The sequence below is a fragment of the Coturnix japonica genome, chromosome 5, assembly GCF_001577835.2.
Source record: "Coturnix japonica isolate 7356 chromosome 5, Coturnix japonica 2.1, whole genome shotgun sequence".
Classification (NCBI taxonomy): Eukaryota; Metazoa; Chordata; class Aves; order Galliformes; family Phasianidae; genus Coturnix; species Coturnix japonica.
This window is the reverse complement of record NC_029520.1, coordinates 48,660,607-48,682,629: the sequence shown is the minus strand read 5'-3', so window position 1 is coordinate 48,682,629 and position 22,023 is coordinate 48,660,607. Positions and strand designations below refer to the sequence as shown.

The window sequence follows — 22,023 nt, the reverse complement described above, 5'->3', positions numbered from 1 at the left end:
TTCTCTCTTCAATTCAAATAGATCGTGTCTTTCTTACACGGCTCCCCTTGAAAAATAACACCCTGAACCTGCACCATCATACTCAGATTCTTAGGAACAAAGGCAACGTGGCACCAGATTATACCAGAAACTTCTTTTTTGATAGAAGCCAAGTTGGGTGTTTCAGAGGGAGATGTAAACCACCCCAGACAGAAAACACTGGAATAACATATACATAAAATAATTGTTTCCCTTGGTTTTCTTTAATTGCTTTCTGATTCACTGACAAAAACAGAGCTTACAACTCTGCTTTTAAGAAACCTCATGATTTGCATTCATCCTTGCAATTAAAAACAATTCAAACCAAGATACCTCACTGGTGGTGCCCATCACTAAAACTGAAATTCTCATGCTTCCAGGAAACCAAAGACACAGGTTTGACAACAGTATTCACACTAAAACAGGACTTGAGTAAGAGAAATTTGCTGATAAACATCAAATAAACTAGGCTCTGCCTTTGCCAAGCTGTAGCATTGTCCTTCCAAGCACATAACTTTCTTTGCTCTCCCATGGCTTCTATCACAGTACAATGCTTTATATCAGCAAAATATTCTTTCTGTCTCTTGCTCTAATTAGCACCACTGATTTGACAGTTCTCTGACAGGAGCTAACTGCAGCAGGCATGCTTTGGTGGTGCACCTAAAATAATAGCTGAGACAAAAGAAAAATTAATTTATTTTAAGAATTGGTACATCTTTCAAACTTGAGTTACTATGACATGAATTCAATCTGTTAGCACTGTTTGAGGGTGTGTAGGAACGTGGAAGGGAGGTAGGCACAAGGTCAAAGTGAAACAGACACAGAACACAAACACTTCTGGACTTAGTGGAGAAAGGCTTTCCAGATGCATCCAGGATGCTCACTTAGCCCCTCCATAGGTGCAGGCACTACCTGAGCAGTGACAGAGAGCTTAAGTAGGAAACAGCATTTCCAGTTTTCTTGTTAATGACTACACATGCAGGGATGATGCCTTAAGTTCAAGACATCGGAGTTTGATCCTATCACCCCTCAACTGTCAGAAAGTCCAAGTTTAACTGAAAAAACTTACTCATTATAGTAGGCTCCTTTTCATCAGTTACTGCTCCAACAAAAGTAGTATCACACCCACACATCTTTATTCCTGAGACCTGAATAACTTGTGTTTTATATTGGATAGCTGGGATGGGAACAGCCCTGCTTTTCTAACAGCTCTACCACACAGCAGCACCAGCTGCTCACCTGTGAACTTCAGCCTTGCATTGCCATAGGGACCTCTCTATCCCTGCCCTTTCAGTCACAATTCTTATTCCCATTAATAGATCACAGAGCTGGATCCAACATAAACACTCTTGTCCATCTCCAGCTTCTTTTAACTTCTGTTTCCATTTTATACCATCCTCTCTGAGTCAGAAGAAAAGTCATCCCAGGACAAAGATGCTGCTGTGGTATATGGTAGAACATAAAAAGAGTAAAAGCTGTCCAAAGAAAGCCCAACAAAGAAGGCTTCCCCAAGCACTCAATCCCAAACAAGGTGGCTCAAGGGTGAAGAAGCAGCCTTCCTTTCAGATAGTTTTCTTCAGAAGGGATGGAATACAATCACAGAATGGTTTGGGTTGGAAGGGACTTTCAAGATCACCCAATTCCAACCCAACCCAGTGGGCTGGGTTCTCCCCACCAGCTCAGGTTGCCCAAGGCCCCATGCACAGCCTTGAGCACCACCAGCTCTCTAAGCAGTCTGTGCCAGGGCCTCACAACCCTCTGAGGAAAAAACTTCTTCTTAATATCCTCCCTGTCATCTTCCCTGTGCAGACCTCAGCCATCAATAAATATGCCAATTGCCTTCAAAAATAATAGCAAATATTTACAAATATAAGTACCTGCAAGTGAGAAAACATTTCCATTCTCCTCCTGCTCTAATTAGGAGTTGATCATATTTGTGTACAGGTCTAAATATGAATTCAGCCACCCATCTAACAGATGCACTGAAAATAATTGTCATCATCTCCAGTTCATAAACTATATTACGTTATTTTAAAGCTAAATCTATACACCGGAGCTTATGAAGAGTTTAAAAATCTCAAGGGAAGATATTAGTATTGTTTATAGTGCACTTGCTCAGAAAAAAATCTAGGCATAGCTATTTCCCCCCTAATAAAACATTAGTGTAGCTCTGCTGGGTTGCAATTAACCTTTTAGTCAAGGTTTGTCTGATCTCAGAAGGAACAGAAATAATCAAGGCTTTTAAAACAGTGTTTCAGGAAACCATCCAATACTTCAGACTACAGTGAAAACACCTGGGTTAACAATGATATTCTGAGTAAAAAAAAAAACAAAGGGTAATGACAGCAATGGGTTCCTGCCTGAAGGAGTGTTACAACTCCAGACTATGGAAGGGTCATTCTTCACCCCATGCTACGTAGCATGAAACAGTTAACACACAGAGTGCTTAAATCACATGTACCCCTGACTTATCCACAAAAGCAAAGAGGTAGCATTGCTTATTTAGGCAATTTGGATGTCAGTTGATAACACGGATCATCCTTGTGCATCAGAACTTAGCATCTACGAATCTCTATTATTAATAGGCATTCAGACAGTAAGGTCATTGCAATGGCTGGCTGTTTGCTCTTTATTACAGGTAAAATATGGCTGGAAGAGCTCAGTCTCTCATCAAAAAACTTAGTCATCCTGCTGTTGCTTTGTTCAAGATAGAGAGATAAATGGGATTCCTGAATAAATAGAACAATAGTCAAACAAAGCTCAATCACTCCCGTGATGCAGTAAAACTATTCATGAGCTGAAGAACCACACCATCTATGCAAATGTAATTCAAAATATTAGGATAGATTTTCCTACTTGACATTCTGTGCATTCCACTGTCTGACAGCATACTGCACTCTTGGGATAATTTTTACACCTGACCTCTTATCTTGCTCAGTTCTGCATTCCCAGTTAGTATCCACCCACTGAAACTACCGGGGAGCTCAAAAATAGATGAGGAATCACCAGGTAATCTTCAGCATACCACTTACTTTTACCTTCTGAGCTTCAGTCTCCTCTCCATAAAATGCAGATAAAGCTAATGATCTACTTTGCAAGCCATTTTGAGACCGACTGATTAAAGTAGTAAGATCTACATATTGCTTGGTTACATTTGGTACACAGTGTATTCATAAAATTAATTCTGACGTAGCTGCAAATTCACAGTGCACAATTACTTAAATTTAATGTTTTTACAACTGAGTTAAACTTTATTCACATGCACATAGGACCGCCAAGGACTTATCTCCTGTAACTATATTAAAAAAACATAATTTTAAGAGGAAAAAAAGAAGCCTGAATACTATAAATATCAGCCAACTGGCATTTAGTTTATCAGAGAGCAAAATGGTCAATGAAAAGGACTATACTGGCCAAAAGATTAGGCTCAAGAGTAGGTCAGCAATGGGAAATGAAAAGGCAATATACAACAAAGCATACAAGGATGGAAAGGGAGAACAATTAAATGCATGCATGAGACATGATGGCTTTTGAAGTGGTCACAGAAAGCTCAAAACATATGGGGAAAAAAATCCTTCTATGAATGGATTTACTTCAATAATTATAGTGTTTTTAAAGAATTTCCAAACTATGATCAAATGGTTTTCTTTACCCACATGCAGAAAGGGCAAAGAAGATGACCAATTAAGTACACGGTGTCTAGTTTGATCTCAGCACCACACAAAATGACAAAAAAGCTGATCTGACTTTCAAAACATCAAAACATTTCAAAACATTTAATAAAGGCAAAAAGAAAAAGAATATTAGGAATAGCTGTCAATATGGAACAATGTACAATGCCCAGCAATGTTGATTTCATTATTTATTTGCTAAGAGTATAAATTTGCTTGCAGAGAGATGGTCAAATGCCTTGACCAAGCTGGAGGCCAAATGCACCAACCAAATGGAGCCACAGAACAAGGATGATTCTCCCATATCCTTTTGTATGGCAATTGTTGGTGACTTAACACTGTATGACACTCCTGACAAAATATTAACGACATGCAGTTCAGTAAATCTTATATTAAATGGATGAAGAACTTGGTACCTGCCAGATATAAAAGGAGGAGTTACAGAAAGCAGTAAAAAGCCATTATTGAGAGCCTTTCTCTATAAGGTCTATGGCTTGAAAGTCATGACAAAAAACATTGATAAAATGCCAGACAACAGAAACATAAGAGGAATGTTCAAGAAGGTGATGTGCTAGATAACTAGGACTGGGCCAACAGAATGTGTTTTAAATTGACACTAGGTATGTAGGTGAAAGAGATGAAAACTCTATTTACAGCAGTGAAAGGGGAAACTTCCCTAGCAAGAGTAGCTCCATAAAGGATCCAGAGGTCTTAGTAGATGAGCATTTCCATATGTGGTCGGCTCTGGCAAAAAGTTACCTACTCCTGAGAAATACAGCAGCCTGAGCTAAACTTGGAGAGGATGAGCAATAGAAAACATTGAACTCACCTAACTGCAATATATAATCAGCTACAGAAATGTATTCAGGACCCAGTGAGCTTAAATCCATGCTACCAGCTTCATCCCAACTGCTGCTAATGAGCTGGATTAAAAGCAGCTGAAACACTGGTATCTGCCATAACCAGACCTCCAAATTCAGGCTAGATAGAGCTTTAAAGAGCTCAGCACATTTATTTTATCTAACGGAGGCTGAGGGATGGTTTGATTACATCTGCAAGTGCCTTAATGGCACTTACTTTTTTTTTTTTTTAGTGGGAAAAGTGTTTAAGAAGATGCCACTGCAAGAAGCTGATGCCAGGTTAATTTAAATAAAGCACTTTCTTTAAAGCCATTAGTGTTACAAAAAAAAAATGGGAAAAATATGAAATGATGCAGAGGATTCTGTTCACAGTTTCAAATCAGTACTGGACTTTGAAAAAGATGGTTTAGTTCATGGGTTAAGCAAAGGAGTAGCTTAGAGAAATGTAATGGCCTTTGATAAACAGATTAGAATCTTAAAAACCTTAACTCTACTGTATTTACAGTTAATATTCTATAGAGGGCTTATGAGTGTTCAATTTTCAACATAAAAAGTGTATCCAAATACAAAGAGTTACTTCTATAAATATCAACTTCCATTTTAATTCAGTCTCTCACAGGGCTACATTTGATTTCAATGGAGTGGTTTTTTTTTGCATTGCATATTATATTTCTAGAAATGTACAGACATTTAATATGCTTCCTGGGCTGTTAACAGAGCACACACAGACCTCAAAATACAGTATCAGATTCAGAAACGTACTTTATTTCTGTGAAGGAAATTAAATAGCACAGGATATGGAAATCCTCCATTCGTCATCACAGTGGCAAACAAGAACAGGGGCCAGCTTGCTACTAACACATCACCAAAGACACTAATGCGGACATCTGTACTACAGGAACAGGAATGAAAGCACCTCAGAAAGTCTTCCTACTTTCTAGTAAGTTGTGTATTTCCAAAATAGGTGGTTTCAAACACTGAGAGTCTGCATAATTCCTATGAGTTGTCTATACTCTTCCCATCAGAAGTCCACCTAGTGTCCAGGCAAATGACCACTTCTATGTCACCCTGCACAAAATCCTTTCTCATGGGCCAGACGGTCTCAAGGGATAACAGAGAGCTAGAGGTAACTTCCTTGGAGCCTGAAGACACTTAGGGGCACAACTCTGCAGGTCAGAGCAATGGGAAACAGCAGCAGAACAAACTGCATTTGGTTCTATAAAGCACCAAAACCCCTGTAATTACAGCCACGGGAAAGTGCAATAAACACACGGAAAGGATATCCAAATTGTGACCCGTTAAATTACTGTTATGGATTACTGTCAAGGTGATATATTCAACAAGGTACACTGCGCTTTAGCTAAAGGTAGAAACCTCATTTTCATGCTCTAATCCCTCCACCCACTTCTTCTATTATCACTAGGATTGATACCCCCTCAAGGAAAAATTTCCCATGTGCAACTAGTTATATATGCTTAATAACTGGCACTTATTAAAGATAAAAAAGGATCAGAATTATAGGCTTAGCAAGGATTAGCAAGCATAAGTGCGTATTTCTGCAACTAGCTCACTTTTTATAGCCCTGTCACACTCCGAGATACAGTTGTATCATTATATGGAGTTATATAACCATAAAGAGTTATATCACTAGAAGCAGTACAGCATTGTCCCAGACAGTCTTGATTATCAAAGTCTGGCAGTACCATGTGAAAAAAAAACCCTTTAGGATACTGCTGTGCCATCTCTAGATCCCCATCTGTTAAGGGCACACAGTCCAGAGTTGTAGGAGCCTCATTAGCACATCGTTGCACCCTAATCAAACAGTTCCATCTCCATCAGTATTCACAGGAACTTCCCAACCAATTGCAGCTACAGAAAAGCTCCATACTTCCCTCAAAAGAGATTCAAAACAACCAGTGAGGATCCCAGGCAAGCAAGCTTTTAAGTTTACCTGGAGGCCATGTTTTTCTTTCACTAGTGATAACAAAGGGGAAAAAAAAACCCTATTATGTAACTAGGTGGCATTTCACCATAACCTTACAAAAAATTACCAGTCTTCACCCTTCCTTCAACTTTCAGTTTAGTATAATCTAATTCATTCTTGGCTTCAAACTGTGTTAAAATTTTAAGTGGATCCATTTGCCCTCCTAACAGTTAGGGCCTAGAAAAATTGATTTATTTTTTTTTCCTGACAAATAAACATAAGATTATTACCACTGTGTGTCTTTGGAAGGGCTGAATGCTTTCAAGATGCTTTTAAAAGGCCACTAGGTAAAGACAGAATACAAGCACAGCAAGCTGATAAAAGCATCCAACTGTGATCCTACAATGGTACGAACATAAAAGAGAAGATTCTTTGGGTTTTACACTCTGGAAGAAAATACCTTCATATGCTTGTAATGGCCTTCCCACCTCTGCTTTGTAAGGCATTCGGTCCAGACACCTGGTGAGCTGGTTCTCCACCACCACAGATATGACCCATTATGACCTACTGCCTGGTACTGAATCCAGATAAGATAAATGTTCACATTACCAAAGAGGTACAAGGAAAGAAAAAGTAGTCAAAACACAGCATGGCTCTTTCAATGGCAAATAAGGCATTGTCCTGGTGACCACCACCAGCTCCTGCCCCACCACTAGTCCTCACACCTCTCCTTCCACACTGCCACTCATCACAACTCACACAGCTACCAGCTCACAAGCTGGGGTGCTACAAACCATCAAACAAGTCAACAAATGGCTCTTGGCCCTTTTCTCTGCACCTGCACAACTGCTGGTGGCATCTCCATCCAAGAGTAAACACATCCTGATGTCTCCTCCTGTTATTACTGCCTTAACTGCCTCCCTTCAGCCTACTAACTTAGGCTTTAACAGTCAGACTCTTTCCAGTTATGAGGATACAACAGTCCTTTTTGGTCACTGTAAACACTGCTTGTTAAATATCACCTAACACACTGCTTGGGTGTTTCAGACTTGTCTGCACTTTCTTTAACTCTTTAGTGTTTAGAGGGGTTGGGGTAGAATCAGGGGGAATCCAAGGCTCTTAACAGCTCTGTATCAGTGAGTTTAGCAGAATAACAAACTGCTCTGTGTTTTATAACTGTACTCCACATGATGGGTCAGGAAAATAAGTCAGTCACATCCTTACTGTTATACTCACTGTATGCTCAGGAAATGAGGTTTCTGAACTCTGACAGTATATTTTACCAGTTGTGCTTTCAGTTCAATAAGATTCAGCAGCCTATGGACAGTAACAAATTCACAGCCTGCTGGGTGACCTGGAACATTTTTCCCCTTTTGCTCTCTCCTGCAAGCAAAGCCCCCTCCCTTCTGCTCCTGCTCCTCCTCCTTTTTTTCCTAACAGCATGAGCACAGCCAAATGTGAGCACACAGGTAAGCAGACACACACCATCTGTCACAGTGCCCCAGCCCTCTCCAACTCCCCTCCCTCCCACAGGACCATTCCATGTGAGGTCAATGAGTTTTTTGGTGCTGAGCCTTTCAGCAATTGTGGTTTTGAGCCTATGCTGGGCAAAAATCCCACCTCTGCCTTGCAAGGTGCTCTGCAGTAAGATCAGTATTTTGGTTTGATGTCCTGTTTTCACAAACAGGATGAGCTCCCCAACACCTCTGAACAAATCTGCTTCCTCATTATGGGGGCACCACTGCTGGTTCTCCAGAACAGCAGCTGCCCAAGGAAGGAGAGCATCAGACACCAACTGTTCTGCAGCTGCAAGTGGGGCCAGCAAGCACAACCATCTATTGACATGCAGACATCCTGCAGCAGAGCTACACCCATTACAATGACTTAAATACCAAATCCTTGTACCGCGTAGGAATGTGATACACCAAAGCTTCACAGCAAAGCAGCATACCTTCAAACAGTGCAGAATGCACCGGTATGGGGAGATTATTGCATAATGGCATCAATATTTTATTTCTGTTGAATTTTTTATCTCAAATTTACTGCTCCCATAAGTAATAGACAGTAACTCATCTGCACCATAGTTACTTATGTATTATGTATTGCATGGTCCTGGCAGGATTTCCAAAGGAAAATCTTTTTTTTTCCTTTTCTTTTCAAATAGCCCTTCCAATGACAAATCCCAGCACTTCGCAGCACTATTCTATTAAAGTGCTTCTTACAAGAGTTGAAAATTTCTCCCCTAAATTGCAATGTATACGTTTACCAATCTCATAATTCAAAAAGAAAGTGGCCTGACAGCTTCTAAGCACATTGTAATGTTATCTGCAAGGACAATGAATTATGCATAGCTCATAGCGCTACCTCTGACAAAACAAGGCTGTGATCCCAGTGCAGTGGGATCCTGCTGATCCACCCAGTTGAAATGCAGACTATACTGCAACAGTGCTGCTTTTCCAGCAGTGAAATGTTGTTAATATTTGAATATGATTTTTTTTAATATATTGTCAATATAAAAGAAGCTCCGATTTATACAAAAAATAGAAGAAAATATGCAAAAGGAGAAGAAAAAAAGTCACAGAATCATATAATCACTCAGGTTGGAAAAGACCTTCATGATCATCAAGTCCAACCACGACCTGACCAGGTCAACAGTTTGCAATTATGGAGTTTGTTGGATGTATTGATAAGTGTTAATCAATGCTGTAATCAAAGTACCCCAAGGAAATTCTTAAGGCTCCAACTGTATGCCTTACAGACAGATGTAGCTGCACTGTTTGTTGTTTGTTGCTTTTTTCTTTCTTTCTTTTTAAGTACAACTTCTAGAGAAATAAGAGCTCTTTAAACATGCAGTCAAACCTCTCTGGCTGCTGCTGATAATATTTGCAATGTTCATAGTTAATACCTGACATTGTAATTAATGGTTCCCCTCACTGGAGAACAGCAGTAGACTCATTTCTTACTTTGCAGCTATTGCTCTCTCCCATAGGAACACATATTGTTTCTATTATAGATGCCAGGTGGATTCTTCTTTTCCTCGGCCACAAGACAGGGAGAGGATGAGCTCAGCATCCCCAGAACATCTCTCCCTCCCCAGAGAACAAATCTCCCAGGCTGAGAACCCAAAGGAACATTTGTAGGATGCCAAGTGAACTGCAGAAGCAGTAAGGCTTATGCTGGCTGAGAAGGTTCTCCAATAGCTGGATCTTATAGCTACACAGATAATACTCTGTAGACAAAAAAGTCTCATTTTTAGTCTTAGAACAAAGAGAGGCTTTTCAAGTCTGCCTTCCTCAATCTACATTTCAGTTATCCAAGCACATGTAACTGTTAGCTATGTATCATCAGAAAGTAGTTTAAATCCCATTTGCATTCAAATGACAGAGTTTTATCCTAAAGGCAGCATCTTACAGGGCACATGGCTCTCAGTGAGAAATCAAGCCTTCTACAAGCACAACGAGAAAAAGAGAGAAAGGAATTCATTACCAGAAGACAGCTTCCTAGAGAAAATGGGATAAGGATTCCACAGCAAAAACGCCCCTCCTTAGGGAAGAGCACACTATTTTATCCAGGGCAATATACACAAGACACCAGCCATGCATCTTACAATCAGAGCACAGAATGTTGCCAGATTCTCTTCTTCAAAGCAAAGAAGTTGATGTTATTTTTGATAAATAGAAAACAGTAGAACTGCAGAACGTCTCCCAAAGCAATATAGTATTACAATGACTAAAAATCATGCCATTTTTAGCAAATACTTTAACAAAGAAACACTGATATTGCAATGTGAAAAGAAGGTTTGAAGCTCTGGCGAAACACTGTTAGGGAATATTTCACTCACAGTGATTTATTATTCAGTTCTAATCAGTCACTTATGAAAATGGCATCTGAACTCTGACAGATCACAAAACAACAAGACATGAGACATGACTAAGTCTGAACATGTACTTAACTAATTACCAAAAAAAGAAAGAAATAGTGTATAAATACTTACCTTTTGTTGAATCATCTTCTATTGGCTGCTTGAACAAAGTGATATCCTTAAAAGTGCACAGGAACAAAACCACTTTTTCATGCTCATTTCTTATAGGAGCAATTTGCATGTAGAACCAAACTGGAGTTCCTGGAGCAGAGAAAAAGGTGTCATTGGACTGTGATATAGCACAGTTTTCCCCCAGCCTGTGCATAGGATACTTTATACATCATATAAAACACACATAGTAATACCTAGATGTGATCCTAAACTACATGTACCAAATATTTCATTTTACCTCCTCCAAGGAAAACAATACCCTCATTCTTAAATTTAAATGGGGTAATGCTACCAATCTAACTAGTCCGTAACAAGAGACAGAACTTGCTCTTGGTCTTCCCCACCATGTCTCTCTGCAGAGCAGCCAGTTAAGACACAAAAGACTGAGGATATCTCTGAACGCTTCTTACACAACATGGAACTACTAAAATCAAAATTGATGGAGTACTCTGCCAACTGCTTCAAATATCATTTTTTCTTTATGGTCCCATCCTTCACTTTCGCACTGTGGCAGGCTCCCCAAGTACATACAGGTCTTCTCTGCAAAGGGCAAAACCCTAAAAGACTTCAAACATTTGTTGAGAAATACTCTGTTCATCTGCCAAGGACATGAGTGTCAGAGCTTCATGACACCAGACAAAACTCCAAGCCCACATTTTCCCAGCCTTATGACACCTCCATTCACTGCCCAACAAATGTCTTCAGAGTCAGCTCGGTATCTTCTGGATTTGATGTGCTTTCAGCCAGGTGATTTAATGGCTTTTTTTTCTCCTAAGCTGTCTGAATGCCAGCCTGAGCACTGGCACACTGAAACAAGCTGCTCATTCCCTGGCATCCCAGGGCACTGCTGGCCCCTCTAAATCTCCTCTAATATACCATATCCATCTGGGAGCTGTGCCAGGAAATGAGTGATGGACATGCAGAGGTCAACAAAACCCATTCGGAACAGGAATACTGTAGGGAATGTCAAAATCCACATGGGTTCATGGTAAAACTCAGAACTGCTCTATCGGGATTAAAGCAATAACTCAATGACAGCAAACTGGAGAGGTAAGGGAGACAGGAGAGTGCTTTTGGTGGTAATTCCAAAGCCATTATGCTGATTACTTGACGCTTTTTATTCCCTGTTGCTAACCCAAGATAAAATGCTCTTTTCATATATTCTAAGAAAGTACTGCAGCTCTCTGGAGTGATGCTGTGCTTCCATTTCTACCTGCCAACTCAACAGCACCCTTTGAAACGCTCCAAAAGTAGGCAAAATAACCTGTACAACAGCACAGCTAAAAATCAAAGACAGAGGCAAGGTAGGTAGTGCTGTAGAAACTGTTAACTAGGCAGGAGTTCAAAAGTAGGCAAGGTGGCTTCCTGAGTATTACACGTACGCATGTACATGCCTACACAGGTGCTGTGAATAGCTAGGTGGGTAGAGCTGAGAACTATATAAGAAGGAATGCAGTAAAACAGAAGAAATCTGCAGCAAACTTGAAGAAAATTGCTAACTGGGTTAAAATAATAAGGGTGTGTGTGAAGGCAGCAGCCCTGTGGATGCTCTTAAAGATCATCACTGTGCTGAAGGACAGGAGGATAGGAAAAGCAATTCCTCAATTTCAAGATCTCCCTGATCTGAAACGTAAACTGCAGATTAATAAATCCCTGAAACACCAGCAAGATCAAGCAGGCAAGCCACAACTGAAAGCCAAAAATAACTGGGTAGTTAAAGAACAATGACCAAGTGAAGACTTTCTAGTTTTTATATTTAAATATAATAAAAAGGAACTTGGTTTAGAAGTGGCCCATGCCAAGAAGGAGCTGCCATCCCAATTAAACAGAGAAGCCAGGGTTGGGGAAAGGCTGAAATCTTCTACAGTCACCTGGACACCAGGCATGGCGGTGCTGGGCACCATCACCTGCAAAGAACAGGCGTCAGTCCCACTAAATCTTCATAATGTAAGAGGGTGCTCAGGTGACTTGTTTAGGAACCGGGCAGGTAGAGAGGAAATCTAAGGAATATGTCCATATGCCAAGAAACTGAAAAGAGATCACTTGGAGAGTTACCACAGGCACTTACAGGAGCAGCCAGACTTCAGAGCCACTTCTGCTTCTCTTTCCAATTACCCTTTACTAAGATGCTTCAAAGCAAGCAGAATTGCAGAAATCTGAAGATGCTTCCTATCGTTTCAGTGCACATATAGGAAGATTTAGTTTAAAAGGGAAAGGTAGCAACTAGGCACAGGAGTATGTTTTGAGAAGCTGAGTTATCCTGTATGCTCTCTTCAGTGTTCTTAAGGCTTTATGTGAGTTAGCAGTGAAAAGGGCAATCAGGCATAGCCAGCTTTTTCCCCAGGGCTCACTACTGCTTTCCACAACATCACAGCTCAGAGGCATCTCTACCACTGGGAGCAACCACTTGCACAATCAGGGAATGGCTTCTCACTTTGCACATTTGGGGATGTTTCCTGAGAGGAAAATTCATTCAGAATTTCTTCTCTACTAACCCAGACAGATTCCCTTTTGGAATACAATCCTCAAAATTAAATGTATTTTGGAAACAAGGATTCAGATCTGAGATACCAGGAAACACCTGCCAGACGTAGCAATCTGAACACTTGTGTTACTTTAAAAAAGAGCTTCCTCAGCAGTGATGATCAAAATACCCATTTCTTCTCCACATCTTGTCCCCAAATTTATCTACATGTCAAAAATGACTATTTTAGTCTGTTATGTAGTTATGCATTTCCTTATATAATATACATACAAACCCACTACATATATTAAATAAATTATAGCATGTTATCATAGAATCATTTGAGTTGGAAGGGACCCTTAAAGGCCATCTGGTCCAACCTCTTGCAGTAAACAGGGGCACACACAGCTTCATCAAGGTGAGCCCCATCCAGCCTGACCTTGGGTGTTTGCAGGGATGGGGCATCCACCTCTGGGCAATCTGTGCCAGCATCTCACCACCCTTATTGTAAAAAACTTTTTCCTTATATATAGACCTGTTGCAGTTCATAGCTTGAAACCATTCCCCATTGCCCTATCACAACAGTGATATACATAGTGCATCACAGATACATTATATCACAGTATAAATATATATATATAAAACAAGCACACATTTTCACTCCCAACACAATAGGCAAATATATACATACTGTTTTTCTTGTAGAGGAGAATTTCAAAGCAGTTTGACTCATAGTTGTCGAAAGTCTGTCTGACTTTTTCAATGGTCTTCTTGTCTGTCAGTTCACCATACATAAAACTGAAAAAGAAAAAAAACATTTTTCTCTTCTTGCTAGACAAGCAAAACAATAAGTTGTCACCTCAGACTGCAGAGCCATTGGGGATGCTATTCACTGTCATTTACCATAGTTTAACTATCATTTACTTTCATTTAAATAGTTAGTGTCGCAAGGCTGTTATGAAACCTACAATAGTAAATAACAATCACTGCCTTTTTTTTCTGTAAAGTAGATGTATTTGCTGTCATCCAGCGTTTCATTAAGTGCTTTTCTGAGCATATCTTTAAGGGCATACTGCTAGGAAAAGAGCTGATAGCCTATAAAACCATTATTGCCACAGCTTGAGGCCATGAGAATATTGCTGTGAAATTGGAGATTACTGAGTAAAACCTTTAAAACATCCCAAAATTCATTCAGACCTCGAAAAGGACGCTGAAGGAAGACGAGGACCTGCAACAGGTAACAGCTGTCAGCTGAAACAATACCGATGGCTGCAGATCTAATCTTGCCAACGTGCATCTGGGACAACAAGATGTACAGAATCCTTTATCTAAATACCAGTTACAAACTGAGGTAGGAATTACCCAGTAAGAACTAATTACTGCAATTGTCTGAGAATTCACTCAGAAAGCAAGTCTACAAGTTGTTCCACTGTAGTTATATCTGCATTACTTCTAAAGATAACCACACACACTCCCATTTTTTTTCTTACAATATACCACATTTCTTTAATATTTCACTGAAAATATGGAAAAACACTGAATTATTTTTTGAAGACTCATCTCTCTCCAGGTAAAGATTAGAAAACCCTAATTTTAGCCCTGCTATTTCTTGACCACCTCATCTTTGCTGTCTTTTCCAGGTCAGACTTTCAACTGGTACAAGTAAACCCACCCCCAATGACCTTACTTGTGAAAGCCTTTATGAGAAAACAGCCAGGCTTTTCTTGTCACCTCTGCTGGATTAAAAATAGGTGAAGACTGCTCTGTGCAAATTGCCAATTATAGAACTGAAGGAAAATGGAGCATGGCATCAAAGCTTTCAGACACTTGGATGAATACAATTCTCATTGATCAGACACCCCCACACCCCTCCATCTTCTTTGTTCACAAACATTTTGAGCTCCAGCTGAAACCTACAACATACAGTCCTGAGAATACGAAAGGGAAAAAGAAAGGCTATCGGTGCTGCTGTGGTTTAAATCCAGCTTCCCTTTTATCGATCAACAGACCTTCAGAGGTTCAATAAACATTTATTTTACACCTACTGTTCTGAAAGAAACAATAAACCAGCATAGTGATTAGTGCCCTGGCAAACATTAAAATACTCAATGAATGCTGGACAGTGAATCTTTCCTCTACACAACTGGCCCAGGGAGGTGATAGGGCTACTCCCACAATATGGTGCTGTCAGCTTTGGGTCAGTGCAGAGATGGAGATGTCTCTATAGTGGCAGGTTGAACAGGGCCTTATATAGTTACTGACAGCCCTGTCCACAGCAGAGGGGTGGGAATTAGATGATTGTTAAAGTATCTTCCAACTAAAGCCATTCTATGAATTAAAAAATTAGTAACTTTATGTCTATTATTGTCGTAGATCTGTAAAATTCAAATCTTGCATTCTTTTCACATATAAAGAGGCATTTAAAAGGCTTGAAGAAGGAAATAACTATTTTTCAGAAGCCAGTTTTTACTAGCAGGCACCAAAAGAGCCTCCAAGCCAATCACTGTGCAAGTTATATAAGATCTGTGCTTATCATAGGTTTAATTTAATCTGTCCTATTTTGTATACATGGAGGGACTCCTACTTCTTCAGTCAATCACTCTGTCTTTTTCTGCCTCATATTCTTGTTATTTACTGCTTGTCAAGTTCCTTCAGTGCAAACTGTACAAGACATAAATATAAAAGCCAGCCTGCTACTGGGGATCTTACTACCTACAAAACAGACTTATCAAAGAGAAACAAAGCTTACTGAGGCACTCAGAGAAAGGAACAATCTTAGATGATTTCCCCATCTCTGCAACAAACCATTTGCCATTTCAGATGCCTTTCCTCCTGCCTCCCTCTGAAAGCATCTCTACATGCAAAAAAAAGCCACATCTAAAGCTGTACATTGTGCTTCCATGTCCTTTGTTAGAATCCAGGAAAGCATTAGTGGAGCAGCTCCATGTATGCAGTGCATGCCAAGGTGGCGTTTGAGGCTGTTTGAGAGGAATTCACCAGATAAGAAGGCAGACGAAACATGGAAGGCATATGAACCTACATCCAGATAACAGCTCTGTTTATCCAGAAGTGTTTTATGGAAAAGATATCAATTATAAGCAACCAAGGTCTACTCAAGAGGAATAGCAAATACTGTTCTACGAATCAATAGCCCCATAACTCAGAAGTTCAGGAGCAGACCCCGATCCCAAGGAGAATTAGGGCAGGTCCCTGGGTCTCACTGGTGAGCTCAGAAAAGCTTTTGTGCACAGCTTTTGCATTGCAGAGTCTTCTCATACAGGTAGATCAGTTAATAGAGGCAACATCCCAGTATCAAATTTAACTTGTCTCAAGTCTGGCACGCTGTACCCACTATGCAATACCCCTTTTCTTTGAGCCAGGTGGGAATTTTGCCATTAACTCCATGGAAGCCAGGAGACTCTCAGACATTTTATCTCACTTGCAGTGGCAGTAAATCAAAACAAGGGAGAACAGAGACGTTGAACAGAGCTGTGCAAGCATTTCAGTGGAAATGCAACCTGTAAACAACTGCAGCAAGCAGACCCAATCTACTCCCACTATACAGCTGGAAGGCAACACACAAATGGGTCTCAGAGCAAGTTTCCTCATTTAAAATGCTGAATTTGAGGCACAAGGTGCCAGGGAGGGTAAAGAGAACAAAGCCTGTGGCAAAAGCCGAATGCAAAATGGCAGGGCAGATCTACTAACCAGCCACCCAAGGGTGCCTGCTCTTCTGAAGGCTTGCCAGAAAGACTGAACTTAACTGACAAGAAACAACTTCAAATGGATATTATTTGTGGCGTTTAATAGGGTTTTAATGGCCTAGAGCTGTTTATTCTTTCAATGTACTCATCACAGTATAAACTGTCATGTCTGTGGGCAACTGGGCATGAAACAAGTGGTTCTCCTACACGCTGGTTAACCTAGCAGCACACCTCCAGACAAGGGTTTTTGCACAGTTAATTGAATGTCAGAGGTGCTGCAATTGCGGATGCCCTCCCATTTCCTTCTGAGCTGGCAGCTCCTTTTCATTTGGCACCACAACACTTCACAAGCACGCAAGTTTTTCCAGCTAAAATTCTCACATGCTTTAGTATTCACTTACATATATTCTGTTCCAGCTATTTTTGCAATTTTTGGTGTACTGTGCCCCCAGAAAGAACACACACACTGACCCCATCATGCAACATTCAGGAAGCGTGATATGCACCTTGCCTTTTATACAATGCTAATGGAACTAAGAGACTGGCACCTCTACTGAGGTATTTCAGCATGATTTTCCTGCCAACGCACATATTGTTGCTAATTAAAAAGATGAGAGAAGTGTAAGAATCAGAGGGATTACCAGCTGGCTATGGGACTACCTGGCTGCCTGACCTGGATCAAAAATCATCACAAATGCAATGCCACGTGTCCATTCCAGTATCAATCAAGACCAAGCATCACAACAAATGAGCAGTCCCAGTGTATGGTATGGCATGTGACAGGCATAAACAGACATAAGCATAGTCTAAAATGCTGCTTGACTACTCAAGGATAAGTAATTGAAAACTTGCAGGCATCACACTTATGATAAGTAGATAACAATATGTGTCAAGGTCTAGACTGACATTGATTTTTATCTGTGTATTTTTCTTTTGTTAGATTTTTGGCATTAACAAGCTCTAGAAACAGATCCTTTCAAATCCTGTACTAAAAGTGTAGCATCACAAATCTCTTATCCCATAACATTTGCCTTAGAACAGGAAAGCAAATATTCTGTATAAATTATTTCTTATGCATAATGCAACAATCTTGGTCCAACACAGCAAATCAAAGCTGAGAATCTGACTTGGAAAATAAGATAAATAATAGTTCTGGATACCTAAAACCTACAGTGGCATTCTATGAAGTAATGCTAAGAAGGCACTACTGGCCTCAAGAACATTTTCCATTTCAGACAGCCACACAGCTCCTCATTAGAGAGCAGCCTTAAAGAAATTTTCTGCACCAGTGTGTGCTGCTGGTCAGACCATGCTCAATGCCTCCCCTGCTCAGTTTTCCTCTGCAATGACCAGGATGCCTCCTGCAGAGCAGGAAATATCACACTGTAAATATAACTCCACCAGCTAAGGCTCAGACACAAAAGAGGTACCAGCCACGCTTTCAGAGTAGAGAAGTCTCTCCAAAATCCAGAGATGGATTAAGATAAATGAAATATAGATAGATAGATAGATAGATAGATAGATAGATAGATAGATATACTTCGCTACCAGATCCATTTTCCACAATCACTTCTTGCATTTGCATCCATATAATTCACTTGAATATAGCCAAAACAGGATGCTTTCCAAATAGAGTCCATCACATTCATAGAGGGCACTTGATGAATTAAAACTTTTGGTCCCCTCAGAGGCAAAGGAGAAATATTAACAGAGGTATTGCTAAATCTATTCCTAGCATTTTCCTGAAATCCCATTTTGCCTGTGTAATGACTTAAATATGCAGAGACTGAAGCACTGACTCATGGAAAAAACAGACCCAGCTTAAGAGAGAAAAGCAAGTGTAAGCATATTTGGGATAGCTGCGATAACACTGTTTCTTTCAGCCCCATCATGCAACCAACTTGGTTGCTGCCACGTGAATGAATATTTCGTGTCAACAGCATGTGCCCATCTCTCCTCCACTGCCCATCAGAGGACACCTGGCTGCACAGAGCAACCTGTGACCCCCAAGGCTTTTCCTTTTCCCTCAAGACAAGAGCAATGACCACACATCAGCATTTCACCCCAGCAGATATGCAGCCCACTATTCCCAGCCCCTAGAGCTGGTCATTCCCCTGAACCATCAAGGAAAAACCCACACAGACTGGTATCTCAGTCATTCCTTTCTGCCTCCACCATTCCTGGTTACTTTCCTCACCCACCCACACATGCATTAGAGATTTAGTCTTTTCCTACAGCACTTCCTTTTAAAGGATGCAGCAGAGCAGGCACAGATGCACATCCAGCCATAAATTACAGCCGTCCACCCCTGAAAGACCACCAACAAAGGAGGGAAAAAAATATACAAAAGTGATAAAGCTGCAATGCTCAGAGTAAATACATCATCAGCCTAATCACCCTCTTGGGAATAAAGATGCCATTTGCACATCACTGTGCCCTCTCAGTGTGTGTATAACAGGAACCAACATAAGCAACAGAGTAGCACTCTGCAGGCCTTCCAGAATGAGAATTTACAAGAATCTACTAAAATAGCCTTTGAAATAGGTCACTTGAATATCTCACTTTCCTTACCTGAGAACACATTCATACTGATATTAATGAGGGCAGATTTCATATGAGTGAAGAATGATATCTAAACCTTGAAAATATTTACCCCAGCTTCAGGAACAGCTCTAGTTGATCCTCATTCACTGCTAAAATTTGTCAAGTGTTCTTCCATTGAACAGTCTTTACTGCTGCAATGCTCAACTGCATTTAAACAATCACCAGAGGATAACAGGAATTCCAAAACCAAGCAGATTTGTCTTCACTTCAATAATGGCTTGAGTGAAACACATTAGATTTGTAGATGCTCTTAATAATAATAATAATAGAACATTGGAATTTAGCTTTCTTTTAATTTAAGTCTTGCAGGACTCTAAAAACTGCCCCACTTTTAGCAAGGGACTGAAGTATTTGAGCAGTTTGTTAATGCTGGTAAAACTGGTCATTATTTTACTGGGCACCAGTCAACAAGGTGCTCAACTCAATGCACGTAGTTACATGCAAAACAACTCTCCTATAAATCCTTTTCCATAACCTAATTGTAACTGTACAAGTGCATCAAGTAGCGGTGAACAACCTACCTGCAAGTGCTACTTTTCTGCATGACGTCGGCGCGATGATATCCAGAGAGTTTACAAAAACCGTCATTACTATAAACTACAGGCCAGTCCACAATCTGGGCATTTCCCAACAAAAAACTGGACTCTAAAAGAAGAAAGAGAAGAAAAAGGGCTGTTGTCAGTGGCAAAGCACACGTACATCCTTCGTGTTACATAGCAGATGCAGAGTTATTCACAGTGGAAACCTCCATCAGGAAATCTCAGAGAGGACTGAAATCAAAGTGGGCATCAGAAAGCAAACTGCAATGAAGACAGCTCTTAGTAAAACAAATAGCTTCAGTAATATGATTTTCACTTTATACGTGTATATATATCTTGAAATTTACCTCACATTAATTTGAAACTTGATGCCATTGAACCATATGTGCTTCAAGACCAACGGTGACACCGTTGCCTAAGATAAGTAAACTCCTCCATCAATAAGCATTGAAATAACACAAAACACATCAAATTCCAGTCACAGTCTACACCAAAACACAGAACAAGTGGGCTTGGTTCATCCTAGTAGCATGCACCAATTGCTGTCAATACACAAATATGAGCAAGGAGTATTTTTAGGAGGCTGAACTCAGGTTTAAATACTGCTTCAATCATCTGTTTTTTCAGTCATTGCCTACAGTTTTATACGCACGGACTGGCACCAACACATTACGAGTTAGTCCTAAAATAGTCATATTCACTAGTTTGGAGATATTCTTCTATCTCTGCTTTTAGAAAAGCATTTCTAAGGAAGGAAATACTAATCTTGATTAAACACATTGTGGGATTTTATCTTCATCAACATCTTAACGTTGTTTCAAAAACAATATTCTCACTTAGCAGAGATTCTCAAGCTGCAGTCTGTGATGATCTTCAAAGCTTTGCTTATTTTCAGTTGTAATTTTCAGATGCATTGTGTTGGTTGCTGTAGAACTAACTGTTAACACCAGCCCATTCATTTATGCTAAAAAGCATTACAACGTACCTATTAAAATCCCTGCTGTATGGAAAGGACAGCAGAGGTTCCTTTCAGCAGTATTGCAGGGGGAAAAAAATTACAGGGAATTCTTACAAATTCTTCATTTAATAGTCAAAGAATGGTTATGCCAGTTACTTTTACAGACATACACATTCATTTAAATCCATCACAAATAGTCTTAAATCTGAATTCCAACTTTAAAGATTTTTAAGTTTTTCAGCCTAAGGGAAGATGCAGTTGCTACAACCAGCAGTAGACATTGAGCACATGTCATCTGCTAGCAACAACCAATATTAGTCCTCTAGCCAAAGCAAGGTTTGATTTACAAATAGGTTTCTTTATTGCATTATCCTTCACCAAGTTTTTGCTCTCATATCCACACACAATGAGCACAACCTTGGCAATTACAGGAAGCAGATATTCAGACTCTTTCAAGGATGCGAGCAAATCTGGGTGCTCCCCAGAGAACCACAGTCTATAGGCCAATAACCGTGTCTTAAAACCATCCTGTCCATCTGATATCTTGGATGTGTCTCCCTATCACATAATCCTGTTTCAGGAAACAGAAAACACTGTAGAAGATACACGTTGCAGCCACAGTACTCAATGGACACCTTCCATGGATTTTCTACTGCTTACACACAGGAGTCTCAAAATAATTGCTAAGGCATTCATTAAACTGATCAAATCCACCAGGATGTTGGGAAGGAACAAGACATACCACCAAATTACTGATCTTTCAAGAAAAAACAAACAAACAAAAAGAAATTAGAAAAAAACACTTTAGAAATGTATTTTAAATATTAGTACTTGTAAGGTCATATATATACACATAAAGTATATGGACAATTAACTTGATCAAATACTACAGAATACATTTTCCTTTGTCTTTGTGAATATTCCATTACATAAACTTCTTTCTTTCCTTTTAAACTTTGCCTTTGATAGCAAATTTTCAAGATTCCATGCATACCCTACATTTTATGGGGAGTCATGTCACTTTCCCCAGCACACACACTAATCCTTCTCTATGTCTATGTCTAAAATTTCTCCAGATCAAAACTCAACACAAATTTAATTTTACATCAGTCAGTCTCTGCTCAGAAATTTCAGCAGTGACTCCTTGCAGAGTTGCTAATATGTCTGTTTTAGAGCATAATTTTGATGAACAACAGTGGAGAATACTACTTTACAGTCTGTGAGTTCTGGGTGGTTTGAGGAGAGACT

General features: G+C 39.9%; 1 protein-coding gene across 1 annotated transcript in view; it reads right to left on the bottom strand.

The window, feature by feature from the left end:
* The window catches only part of KCNH5 (potassium voltage-gated channel subfamily H member 5), a 153,911-nt gene that overhangs the window by 122,843 nt on the left and 9,045 nt on the right, over positions 1-22,023 (bottom strand). Inside the window, exons 2-4 of the mRNA XM_015865668.2 lie at positions 19,800-19,923; positions 13,662-13,768; positions 10,468-10,596 (exon numbers count right to left, since the gene is read on the bottom strand). Of these exons, the coding sequence (XP_015721154.1) occupies positions 10,468-10,596; positions 13,662-13,768; positions 19,800-19,923 (360 nt within the window). The remainder of the gene's footprint in view (positions 1-10,467; positions 10,597-13,661; positions 13,769-19,799; positions 19,924-22,023) is intronic.